A 13,418-nucleotide genomic window follows, 5' to 3' on the forward strand; every position below is an offset into this window, starting at 1 on the left:
TGTAGCAGTAAGTAATATTAAGCATCACAAGTACTCAATCTCAATGACACTCATATTCATGTTTTATTCATTTGCAATCTCATGAGCTTGGCATCATTATCATCATGGTGCTGCCTTCGAGAGCAAATTAAAAGGTTGCTACTAGTGAATGATGCCAACCAGAGAAAGTCATAAAACGGCTTTCCATTTTTTTTTCCCACAAGCTCATGCCCACGTCTAACAGCAAAACCACACAGAGCATACGCCTATAACAGATCACACCACAACATGATTTCAATGAAACCTACAGTACATCAAGTAACACTCAATATAACAAAATGAATAACAAATATTTAAAAAGTTTGGGGTTTGACTCCCAGCACCTCTGACCAAAGTATTGGTGCAGTATCACAACCATTAATCAACAGGCCAGAATGAGATGAGAGCCACCCTGCAGTGCACACCAGTAAAGCCAGGAACACCTAGGCACACATTTCTAGAAAAAACCTATGTATAGGAGCTGCCATTTTTTTTTAGATTTCTCTTCAAATCACACAGATGGCGCTGTTTTCTGTGTTTCATAAAAGCAAACTATATTGATAACCACTGTTGCATGATAAATGTGCAGCTTCATGATGCGGTTAAAAATGACAACTTAAATAAAAAATAAACTGCTTAACAGTCTTCACACGGGTTGCTTTACACAGGATAATACAAACTACACATTGTGCAGTACACCCCCGTTACCCTCCACTGATAATGGCATGTCAATGTGACATAGATGGCCGTCCTAGGTACTCCACTCGCTCTTGGTTAAACAAAGAGTGCATCAACAGGACTCCCTCTGTAGTCTCTTGAGAAGATTGATTGTGAAGATTTATGAGGGACATGGGGGAAGCAGGAGTGGAGACATACCACAGACCATGGCCCTGCCATCACGGTCAATAGTCCAACTGTGTTTTGGGCTGGGAAGTCAGGAGCCTTTGCTGCTGCTGGAGAAAACTGATGACCTCCGGGCTCCGAAGCAGAGACTAGAAAATATCAAACACACACATACAGTCATTAAAAAATGGTGAAATATGCATTCTGCTCACAGGGTCCTTGATAATGTGCTTGACCTGCTGGTATTGTTAAGTTTCATGGCTGCTGAACGATCATGTGAAATATGATCAAATCCCATTTAGTCACAAACTGCCTATATCATTGTCATAAATAGGGATCGGCCGATATTTGCGTTTTTTTACGTGTATCGGCATCAGCCGATAAGCGGCTGCATTCGCCGATAGTTTTTCCCCCGCATTATTTACATACAGGCGTCCACGACAGCTCTGTGTTGCTGGAGATGCTGCAATTCACGTGCAGACTAGGGGTCGACCAATTATCGGCCAGGGGGTCGTTTCTAGAAAGCATCGTTTGCTAACTTGCATCGCAACCTTGGTAGTACGCTCCATCGTTCTTGGATTTGGTGTTTCTAGAAAGGGTAGTTCGAACTCTCAATCGCAAACAAGGACGCAAAGTTTGGTCGTTTGAACTACTGCCCCTAGGCAGTCGCACTTGTGTCGTTCCTTGGTAGTTCCTGTTGGTGTCCGGAGCGCCTAACCAAAAATCACAACCGCCTAACCAAAATTTGCGAAGTGGATGTTTATCTCGTGACTCAATGATTGATCTATCCTGTAGCTTAATTTTGATTAAGACACTGACTCCCCTACTTGGCTCATTCTTGCTATTTATGTTAATTCAAGTATTGCCTTGCTTTTAGTATTATAATCTTCACAGTCCCTTACATCAGCAGTGATAAATAGTGTAGTGGCTAAAGCAGATGACTTATTATCCCAACGTTGTAGGTTCGATTTTCTTATGATGTGAGATTGTCCTCTTGCTTCTCGCTACCTGCAGGTGAACTAGTGTGACATTCAATTGATTTTGACTGATGTATTATAGGCCTACCTATGGTCTCTCGATGTAGAGTAACTATATACATAAATATGTATGGTCAAAACCTATTGTTGTGTCTCGTAGGCCTACTCTTAGTCAGAGATGAAAAGAAGACATAGGACGCGAACTCCGGCCGAGCGCTCAGCGCACTGACGCGCTGCCGTTAAGCCACGAGACAGTTGATATCCTATGGGATACCCAGACATTTGTCCAGGCTATATATTTTTTCCAACATAGATATTTAACACAAATAATGACTAATATTGGTCTGCTTAAATTAACTGTTTTATATGCTTGCAGTAGGTTTAGGTTTTGGCTGATGGCAATGACACTAGGGGAGTTCGACTTGCGGCAGATCTGTGCAGATCTGACTTGATGTGATGCATGCTGGGTTGAACACAATGCATACTGGGATGGACGCAATGCATACTGGTTAGAAATTCTGTCCGACTTCTGTCAGCCGGGGAGGGACTTACCACCGTGACACCATGTCACATGGCCTTAAAATATCGCGGGAGTCTTAGCCTGCAGACAGATCTTGCAGTTGCCTTCCACGAGCTGCACGAGCTGAAACACGCCCTCATGACGTCAGTTCAAAGACGTGATAGGGCCATTGACCTCTCCAGAATAAGTCCCGCCTCCGTAACTTCCGTATCCATCCAACTTCCGGGCGTGGATTGCATGGCGTTTCGAAATATCATACCGGTAAAACATCTGTAGGTAGCGAAGTTGAAAAAGGGGGTGGGCAGATTGGCCTACACACTTCTGCCATATAGTTTCCACTGGATTTTTTGATTGTCGGTGCCGTTTAAGTAGTATACTAGACTATACTACTTAAACGGCACCGAAAATAAAAAAATCCAGTGGAAACTAGATGGCAGAAGTGTGTAGGTCAATCTGCCCAGCACCTTTTTTTAATTTGTCACCTACAGAGTTTGACAGGTACGATCTTTCAAAACGCCATGTTATTTCCCATAGACAATCCACGCCCGGAAGTTGGATGGATACGGAAGTTAGGAGGCGGGATATATTCTGGAGAAGTCTATTTGGGAGGAATGTCCTCATGACGATTATGACTAGAGGCTCATGCTGCTTCCTTATGTTGGAATATGCGAAAATAAACAGAAATCGAAGGGATACCTTCTTATACGTGATTTCTGCAACAATGGTAGGCTAGCCTACTGAAAACGTTTGGATATTCTGTTATTTTCTGCTGTTGGCTAAATAGATAGACACACATATAGGGAAAACACTTGATATTGAATTTATGTGCTACAATGCAGGCCTGTTAACTGTATGACAACAGTGGTTTATTTAAACTACATCATAAGAATTTATTTCGTCAGTCATCATGCTCATTTTAATGAGTAAGAATGAAAGTTCTGCTGTGTTTATTGCAAACAACATTCCGCGATATCTCCCGCGATGTCTCCCGTGAGTCACGTCAGGCAGACTGTAGCCTTTCTGTCCGGGATGAGCTGCCCTCTGTTGTAGCTCCTCCCGGCTAGGCTCTGAAGATCACGTTTACGTAGTAAGCCAGACCAAGTCAGACTCAGCCGAAGTCAAACAAGCCTAATGCCAGCATTAATCACTCGGTTTAGATTAGAAAAGTGTCGACATAGGCCGTGACAGAACATTTCTAGGGGGTGGGGTATTATACGTTGCCACTGTTTCCACCAATGATATATATCGCTGCATCACCAACAACGTTGTTGGAACTACGGTGTTCGAACGTCGGAGGTAGTGAATTGCGACACAGGTACGATGCTTTCTGGGAACAGGTGTAACAGTGTCGTTGTTTGGTCGCAAGTTGCGTCGTACCATGGTGGTTAAGCAACGTCGTTGCTAACTTTTCTAGAGACCCCCTGGACGATTATTAGGGCCGATATTTAGCATTTTTATAATAATCGGCATCGGTCATTTTTTCCACCGATAAGCCGATATTTAAATGGATAAAAAATGAAACGCGCTATTTTGTCTGTAAAGCGTCTCTCACTCCCTGCATTTGCTACTCTGTGCTCTGTGGTCAAGAGCATTGTCTCGCCCACTACACCGTCACCGTGATTTGTTAGTTAGCACGAATGCAGCCAATCAGGATCGAAGACTGAACACAGACAAAGTTTAGGATTCTCACTGAGGCAGACTGGGCTTCAGCTGTAGCCTACGGAACTATTTTTCGAAGGTAAGGAAGTAGCCTACATTGCTGAAGTTGCAGTGAATCACAATCATCTTCACTGAAGTTACAAAAACACCACTTTAAGCTATTGTCTATTTGATCCGGATCAATAAGTAAAGCACCCACTTCCTTCATTTAGCGAATTCCCGATTGATGCACGTTACTGATGCTGTTTACTAGTTAGCCCACAAACTCGGGTGCTGTGCGTCGGGAGTTCTCCGCCTCCGCCTCGTTCGTTAATGTGAATAACCGGACACCTCGGCGGACATATTACAGACAAGTCCTAAATTATGCGATAGCGAACGTCAAAAAGTCTAATTGCTCCTTTTTGAAACGGACTGTCAGAAAAGACTACATGCACCCAGGGCCAACCGTAATTTAATCCGACCTGAACAAAATCACGTCATGAGCTGGCTATTAACGTGCCTTTTAGGCTCTCAAAAGTGTAGCTTATAGCCTACACATGGACACAAATTGCATGCTTAAATAGCCTAAGAACTATTTTAAAACTGTTTTGTTAAACTATTCAACCGTAACACTTGCCATCACGCATGCACCTCTTCCTCTCTTTCTCTCGTGCACTCACACACACGATGGCAAAGCATCCTCTTTGTGACAGGTCCCTTAACAAGCACATAGCCCATTGTGCAGGCCTACTCTATGAAAATAATTGCTATCACTCAGCTCTTGGATTAACATGATACACAGGATTTACACTTGCAAAGTGATGCAAGTTGATAGACAATTGTGTATCAAAAGAAGAAAGAAAAGTTTGCATAATTAAATGATTTTTAATAAAAATGTTGCAGCATATAGCCTTTACTATCTACCCCCCCTTTTGACAACTGACATATCGGTTTTACATATCGGTTATCGGCCTCCTGTTTTGGTAATAATTGATATCGGTATCGGCCCTGAAAAAAACATATCGGTCGATCCCTAGTGCAGACTGCCCCTCCCCCACGAGCAGAGTGCTGAAAGCCTGCTCTTCAAGACAACAGTAAACTTTAAACTTTCAAAGCATCTTTTAACTGTTTGACTTAGCTGAAATATTGCCATACACTTTGAAGGTGGAAGCAAGTTTGTGGGTCCAAATGGAAAACACGAATGATAGATAGGTAGGGTACTTTTTTAATGCTTAATGATCGTTTACAAAACTGGCTCTTGCCATTGTATTTAGGGAGCTGCAAATAGCTAAGTTGTAGGCTATCCATATTCATGCGGTAGCTGTTACAAACACTGGTCATATGATTAAGTAGCCTAATGCCAACGTTGTTCCGAGATATTTGTGGGAGTTTTATTCAGCGACCACCTGGCTGAGTTTTGGAGGCGTGTGGTGTGTGCGTCTCCCTCCCCCTCTCCTTCGAGCGGGGCGGAGTTGCCATCGCAGTGATATTAGAGCTTTAATAATGAGAGACGTATAGTTGAATATTAATTCGTGTTAACGTTTATCATGTACCAGACATACCGTATGCCTTACTTGTTTAGAGCCGTTTGCTAACGTTATCATTATCCAGTTCAATGGTGGTTCGTCAGCTACCAAACAGAAGTTTGTCTGTGCGTCTGGTCTGTCTCACTCAGTGGGACACACGCATCACAGCGATATGAGAGTGCTGCGCTACCTGAAGGAGAGATTTTAAAACTTTGAGAGATACGTTTTTATACCTTTTGACATTGATGCCGTTTAGAACAGAAACATCTGACACCACGTTATTTTCCTCTGCTGATTTATGTTCTGTGGTTGACAAATCTGGCAGCTTTTTTTAGAAAAATATAGACATAGAAAAATTGAAACCATGCAGTCTAAAATGACAAATCAAGCACTTTAATTCAATAGCTACTTTTCAGGCTTATTGTTTTCTTAAATTATTTAAATGTGTTGACAAAGGAAATTTTGTGATGACTTGAACTATGTCTTATAATATGTCAGCAAGCAATGCATCATCAAGGCTGTGTTGTAAGATGTTGAAAGCATTTTGCACAGTTAACCATATCCAGTGCACCCATCCATAAGTTCAATAAATGTTCCTTTTTTAAATTGAGACTTATAACATTTGTTATCATCATTTGTGTAATTATGTGTCATTTGTATTGTAAATTGAGGGAGCAAAATAAAAGCAGTATCGGCTCCAAATATCGGCTCAAGAAAATTGGCAACTTGTATCGGTCATCGGCTAAGGCTGATGGAAAAAATCGGTATCGGTATCGGCACTAAAAAATCCATATCGGTAGATCCCTAGTCATAAAGTTCCAAATAAAAAACACTGACGCAAACGCAAAGAGCAGGGTATAGAACAGCCCCAGCGGAGTTTCAGTTTTCCTTTAACTGGCCTAAAGAAAAGTTACGACAGGAATTCAAGTTGTACATCTCTTGCTTACCAATCTTTTCTGATTTAAAACCTGTTCAATGAGTGATGGTCTGGCCGGACGGTCACCCATTGTCCCGAGACGCTGTTTTGTGACAGAGACAGGTCTGTCTTCTCCACTCTCCTGAAATAAACAACCAAGGCAGTTAGGTTTATCCCTTGTGTAGGCCATCACTGAGACAGGAATTGTTATTTAAAGCTCATCTTTAGAAGGCTCATCAATAAGGATCGGAACTATCCATTTTAGAAACCTTGTTTTCGAACAGCACACAACATACAACCGCAAAATAGAATTCGAAGTTCCTGTGTTCCCGTGACACAGATTATCTCTCTATCATAGCTATGAAACCCCAATGCTATGAATAGAACACATCAGAAAGGGAAATCCATGTAGCCTAACGTATACTGTTTACAAACAGGTAAGGTAACACTGCGAATCTGTGAAAACCCCATGAATAAAAACAGAGCCGATAATGTGCATTGAATGTATATCTGTCCTGGCAGTGTCAAGGTACGCTTCTAAGAAAAACACTTACGTCTAATTTCCCTGATGACATTGCCTGATCACTCTTCTTTTTCTTATACTTGTCTTTGTACATTTTGTTACGGTGTTTCTTGCACATCCAAGGCTTTCTTGCTTTAGCCACCTGCGTAGTGGTTTCCGTGCACCCGCTGTATGTGCACTTTTTCGACACATTCTCATTGTCGCCAAAAGATTCCTCGTCGTTGAGTTCTTCGGGGCTTGCGGCACTGTCTCTTGGATCAGATGTTTCCACATTATCGCTCTCCTCATCATCATCGAACATGCTCTCTTGTTCGTGTGGTGTAACCAAATTCCTGCTTTCCACACCACTGGTGGGCAACTCCCCCGTATCTTTGTTGCTAGCTTGACATCCGGAGTCCTCTTCACTCATTTTGAAATGTTCACTCTAACGTAGGCTACTTCACTTTATGTTGCTATTGTTGGTTAATGATATCAGATTAAACAGAACAGTGCCCTACTTGTGACCAAGATATTGCATCTAACATGGACTTAACATGTCACCCTGGCTAACGTTAGCTTGGTCGTTGTCAGCTAGCCATATGCACTAGCGATTTAGATATCCACGAAAAGCACAGGTATTGACAGACACTATCCAATGTGCTAGATGTATTTTACCGGTGCATATAACAGTCTACTGTCAATCCTCACGATTGCCACCGATAACGGTAAGACCGAACATTTTCGCTAGCAGAACGACACCAAACGTCTCGGACAAACAGTGAGATACCTACGTTAGCATGTCTACTTTTGCAGTGAAGGAAGGAAACGTCTCCGATGAAATGGATTGCCAAATTGAGGGTGCCCTCGTGTGGAACAGCGGTGCCATCACACTCAAACGAGAGAGTCTGTTGAATGTTGCCAACACTCAAGCGATAGTCTATTGAAAATTATGCAGCTGCATAATCTCATGCTGGCTCAGAAAATCGTTATTTTTGTAATATATCGACTTATTGTAAAATATTTGAAGCTCAGTTAATCAAACAAAATTGCAGAAAGAACTTATTTTGGATCAGGCCTTCCTTGGCATCTCAATTTATTTGTAGGCCTATGCCTAATGAAGAACTAACTTTGGGAGCATTTCCTTGGTCATGGGAATTATGTAGCCTTGCCTACTTGATTATGTAGAATTTAAAGTTTATCATGGTCGTTTGCATGGTAAGGAACAGGCTCTTGACAATAAAATGAAAACATTCTAGAGATCCATTAAACATAGCCTTTTGGATCAGTGCACCAGAATATGCATTGCAATACCATATACAGGCTAATGTTGCATAATTATGATTCAACATAATATATTGCACAAAATATTGTAAAGTACTGTAGCCCACTAAAGAAAAAAAAACTTTTTTTTGGTTGCCATAGGTATTTTGTACACAATTTAATTTGTCTACAATTATTGTTCTTAAATATGTAGGTCTACTGATTAGAATAATTTCAACATTGAGAATTAGTAAAGTCAGATTATATGCATTTAAATATTAACTGTGTTATATTCAATTGCTTTAGAAGAAAAAAAGATAATTGATTGATTCATTAAGTAACAAAATCAGCTTCTTTCTGTTTCAAATAAGAGGACATGCACAGCAATAAATCATAAGAGGACGCCTTTCTCTGTTAGGCATCAAATATTATAAAATATACCAAATGTGTTTATTTATATGATGTCATTTCCTATCTCAACCCAGAAGAAATCTTGAGTTTAGATCCATATTCAAATACATTTTCAGCCAGGCACCATCCCAGTGTTTTGTGATTGGAAACATTGTATTGAATTTTGTAATGGCATTGTTAATGACCATTGATCAAAAATACATTTAACTCATCTGTTGAAAAAAAACTAACAAACGTTAAACTGTCAGTGCAAAGAAACAGTATCTCATCAGTTACCAGAACATCGTCAAAACAAATATCGAACAAATATGAAATATCTACTTAGATAATTCATGACCTGAACTAAGACCAAGAACTAATTATGGTGTCTTAACAGGAAAAACAAATTGTAGGTTGGCATTTCAAAAAATCTTCTTGGCCATTATACTTAATTCAATGGTACCAAGATTAGAACACTTTCTTTTTTAATTCCTGCAATGCTTTCCAAGCAACTGTAAATTTAAATTCACAATGTTGTAGCCTTGAGGTCAGGCAAAACCTTTTCAAGAATGACATATTTGCTTCAAGAGTTAATCGACTGGCTTTTAACATTATGACATATAGGACATTAACTGATATATTAACTGATATATGACCTAAGATGGCAGACAACTTTACTGGATGACTCTTGATGTCTCCCTTATGAATCAAGGTCTGTTAAAACAATATTCTATTCTATCTGTTCTCTTAACTTAATCTGCAGCAGTTACAAAGACTGTTGATTGCTAGAGAATGAGTCATTGATATGGATTATGGAACAACAGATGTAAGCAAGCTATTTTTGCCATCCACGTCGCCGGATATCCTTTGTCTCCCAAATGTAAATCTTTTCTGTGTGTGTGTGTGTGTGTGTGTGTGTGTGTGTGTGTGTGTGTGTTCATGTGTGTGTGAAGGCTATGTGTGTGTGTGTGTGTGTCCTCGTGTGCATGTATGTTTTCTGTGTCCACAGACATTTAGCAGTCCTTCAGGATGACAGAGAGGAAATGGTTGACCTTTGTGAGGACAGGCTGCAGATCTCCATGTTGGTGAAGGTGCTGCCTCCCTCGCTGGCATACTCGGGGTAAGAGGAGCTGGAGGAGATGATGTTCTTCAGCCTGTAGAGGGCGATGATGAGCAAACTCAGCAGCAAGACCAGCAGGCTGAGGAAGATGGACACATAAATGTAGACATTCTCTGGGCGATTCCACGAGGTGGCAGCCGCCGTGGAGACAGAGGTCGGGGAGAAGTTCAGAAAAGTCCCGTTTTCTAATACTGTTCCATTTAGTTCCTCAGCCAAGAGTTCCAGCCCCGACATCTTAACTGAGGGGATGGTTCCTAGGTTCCTATGTGCTTCCAGGCTTTAAAAAAAGACACAAAAAGTTAGAATAAATTAGTCAGTTAACATTATAATATGGGTTACTTTTTAAAGCATTTCTGGAGGTATTCATAACATCATCAGAATGTAATTGGTCTTCGTGAGAAATTATGAGAAACAATGTACTAAATGCCCTAAATGCTTTAGATTGTGTGTTAACAATGTAAAGGAGTAGGCCTAATAGTTCTGTCTCTATCTGTCAGTGCTATATGGTTATTTATTTGACATTTTTCTTGAACTTCTAACCAGATGGGTTGTTCCTCGTACCCCACATGAGAAAAGGTCCAAAAAGTTCATTATTTTTATTTTCTACCCAGCTTCCTATGTTTATAAAGCTGGTTCGTAGCCATCCTTGTCACTGGCATAACGGTAGTAGGGTAGAAAGGGGTAAGTTGAGCATAGAGGTAAGATGAGCCACCCCTTCTAGGAGACTGTAAACAAATGTTTTGATCATGTGACGGCATTTTAAGGAAGTGTGAGGGGATAATGACAAAGAGGGACCTTAACCTTTGATTTGATACTTGTGTTTCTGTATGATTTCACACTTTTGAATGGACTCTTCTGTGTTTAGCCTAGCTTGTGATATTCCGTATAATTGATACTTCTAATGCAGTGTGAATTCACTCTTTCTGTTTGACACTAATCTAGTTCTTAAAGTTCTTATTATTTGATACTTCTGTTTCAATAACTAATGGTCCGATGGCAAATCATGTGTTATATGACGTTAGAAACGTTCTTAATGTCCTTGATTCTTAAATAACCCATTGTATTGACCAAGTCATGTGTGAGAGGGTGTAATGATACAATGATACAATGAGATTATGATACTGTGTGAGGTATAAATGTGTGTGTGAGAAAACAACAGATTGTCTCTTGGGTGCACAGACTTTGTCTTTGTATCCTGATAGCCTGATGCTTATGAGACCTCTCTGCGCAGAGATTAATAAACTACTAACAAGAAAGACAAACCTTATTTCAGACTCAGTTTTTACAGACCTTTAAGGTAAAAATTCTTCCACAGAAGAGGGCACCATTCCTTACAATCTGTGGAAAGGTACAGCACATGGCAAATGTGGTAAAAAATATACTCATGAGTTAGGGTGATTTAGAGAAAACATGAATAGAACAACATTCAGATGCATTAAACCTCAATTGGTACCCTTTTAAGATATGATGTGAGGGCTAAACAAAATCATGAATGTTACCTTAGCTTGTTGTGAGAAGCATTTTCTTTCAAAATGGTGGTTGTGGGGTAAGATGAGCCACCAGGGCTGGGGTAAGTTGAGCCAGCTAACTAGTACTTGTATTGCATCTGTAAGATGTTTGAGTTTGCCTTGATTGTGTGACCTCATTCTATATGGTTAGTGCAGCAAATTAATCTGATTTATTTAAGTCAATTAAATCGGCAATTTCAAAGGTAAGCAGGCAACAAAAAATGTTATAGGCCTAAATCTGTTTTGGCCATTTTTCAGTTAAATCTATTTGGCAAATTCTCAGTTATGTTTGTTACTGTTTGTAGAAATTAAATTATTGTTTTAAGAAAATAAAAATGTTTTACCTGAAATCTTTGTTTTGGATCAACTTACCACACATGCTCAGTATGTGCCAGAAGACCCACTTTTGTGCAGAGAACATATCTCCTTTATACGTTATCAAAGAGTTGTTGGCTACAGAAGTTGTACACCTTGCATTTTGGTTTGGTGTGAAGGTTACAAAACAAAATCTCTTTTACACATTAGAATGATGAAATGATGAATATCAAAATGGCTCATCTTACCCCCACACACACCATTCTCACAAATAAGACAAGTCACAAGTGAGCAGGAATGCAACCAGTGAGATGTGACCATTATAATCAAATACAAAAGACCAATCACCTCCCATTTGCAGTGTATACCGGTAGTAAACAAAGTAAGCAAACAAGCACAAGTGCAAGTGAGCATGTACACAACCAGTGAGATGCGAGAACTCCACCATGACAATAGAATGCAGAAGGACCAATCATCTCCTATGTTCAGTTTCTATGTTTGTGATGTGCCAAATTAAAGCTCTTTTGTGTTATCCTTTTAAAATTCTCCAATCTCTATCCGGCTTTCTAGTTTGCGTTGTGTATAGATTCAGTTGTTGTTTATGAAAACACTTGTATACTCTGCTCTCTGTGAAGAGGGTAATAATCATGTTTAATTATGCTTTTTGTATCCTGGCAACGTGAACATTTCTGTGATTATTTGATTGTTAACTGATTTTGCGAGCAGTAATAGTCCATTAGGGCACGGCAGTGACTGCCGAGCTTGTGTCAGGGGGAGAGAAGGTCACTCTCTCGTTGTTTTCCACGCTCGTTTTAGCAAGTCATAAATAATTGATGGCGAGGCATCTGAGTGGGCAAATGTCATGACATTCTAGACGTAAGTGTGGGACCTATCCCAAACCAGCTACGTGACAAGGGTCCGGGCCCACGCCAGTGTTTGCTCACAGAAGTGCCTACAAAAGGGAGGATGATCGTCTAACAGGAAAGGAACGTTTACAGGAACGTGATTGTTTGCAGCTTAACCATTTTCAAATGCAAACACTCAAGAAAAAGTTCATCGGAAGCTTATAAAATGAGTTGAATTTGAGTCATGAGCATCACTCAACAGAGGTATGCTTTGTGGGAAAAAGCTCATTAACAAATAATTGGTCATTTCTCCCTATGTGATAACTTTGATCTTTGTTTGAATAGAAGGGATGAGTGGTATTATGTGAAAAATAAGGAGAATTGTAAATTCCCCCTAGACATGATACATGTGCATTTGTTTACAAACCAGCAAAGATAATCTCCAAAGAGTCATGTTGACTGACACAATAATATTATACAATTTACAAATAGTAGGCTATTGCACAATTAAGCAATTTGTGATTCTTGGAGAGAACAAACTTGAAAGGCTGGCTATCCATAGACAGGTAGGGTACAGCTGGGAAGATGCACCATTCTCCCTAATGCAAGTTAGTTTACCATCAAAATGACTTTGAAGCTGTTATATTAAGATGAACACATAGGATGCCTTAAAGTTGATGTTCAGTAATTGTTTGACAATAATTATACATACTGAACTTGAGATGATTAAGTCTCTGTCGACGGACTATCCAAGTAAAGTGTTACTGTATCATGTATGGTACTTCCAGAATGTCTGGCTGTGCCCACCATGGTTAATATTTGTGCAAATGTGGGCATGAAAGCGTGTTCCATATGTATTTTTTTCTCATCCCTCATCCTCTTCTCTTTTTTGTGACAATCGAATCCAGATGCATAGGAATTCCTCCTGAGTCGCTTTTCTTTCATGTGGTCTGTTTTGTTCCCTAAAATAAAAGCACTTGCATGTTATGTCTGTGGTGGCATTCTCATGCTTTCATAGCTCGGTTGGCTGGTGTGAGTTG

General features: G+C 40.1%; 2 protein-coding genes across 2 annotated transcripts in view; both read right to left on the bottom strand.

Moving 5' to 3' along the window:
- Window positions 1-40: 40 nt before the first annotated feature.
- On the bottom strand, window positions 41-7,752 carry rfxap (regulatory factor X-associated protein). The gene is made up of 3 exons (XM_076273564.1): window positions 6,993-7,752; window positions 6,470-6,580; window positions 41-1,010 (listed from the first exon to the last, which is right to left on the bottom strand). Exons 1-3 carry the CDS (start codon window positions 7,368-7,370, stop codon window positions 921-923), a joined length of 579 nt encoding a protein of 192 aa, XP_076129679.1. The 5' UTR covers window positions 7,371-7,752; the 3' UTR covers window positions 41-920.
- Window positions 7,753-8,668: 916 nt separating this feature from the next.
- The window catches only part of sertm1 (serine rich and transmembrane domain containing 1), a 5,890-nt gene continuing 1,140 nt past the window's right edge, over window positions 8,669-13,418 (bottom strand). Inside the window, exons 2-3 of the mRNA XM_076273565.1 lie at window positions 11,001-11,048; window positions 8,669-9,987 (exon numbers count right to left, since the gene is read on the bottom strand). Of these exons, the coding sequence (XP_076129680.1) occupies window positions 9,615-9,944 (330 nt within the window). The 5' untranslated portion in view covers window positions 9,945-9,987; window positions 11,001-11,048 and the 3' untranslated portion in view covers window positions 8,669-9,614. The remainder of the gene's footprint in view (window positions 9,988-11,000; window positions 11,049-13,418) is intronic.

The sequence above is a fragment of the Alosa pseudoharengus genome, unplaced genomic scaffold, assembly GCF_046254945.1.
Source record: "Alosa pseudoharengus isolate Yale_2024_CS ecotype anadromous, Long Island Sound unplaced genomic scaffold, YU_APseudo_1.1 YU_APseudo_1.1_scf_8, whole genome shotgun sequence".
Lineage (NCBI taxonomy): Eukaryota > Metazoa > Chordata > Actinopteri > Clupeiformes > Clupeidae > Alosa > Alosa pseudoharengus.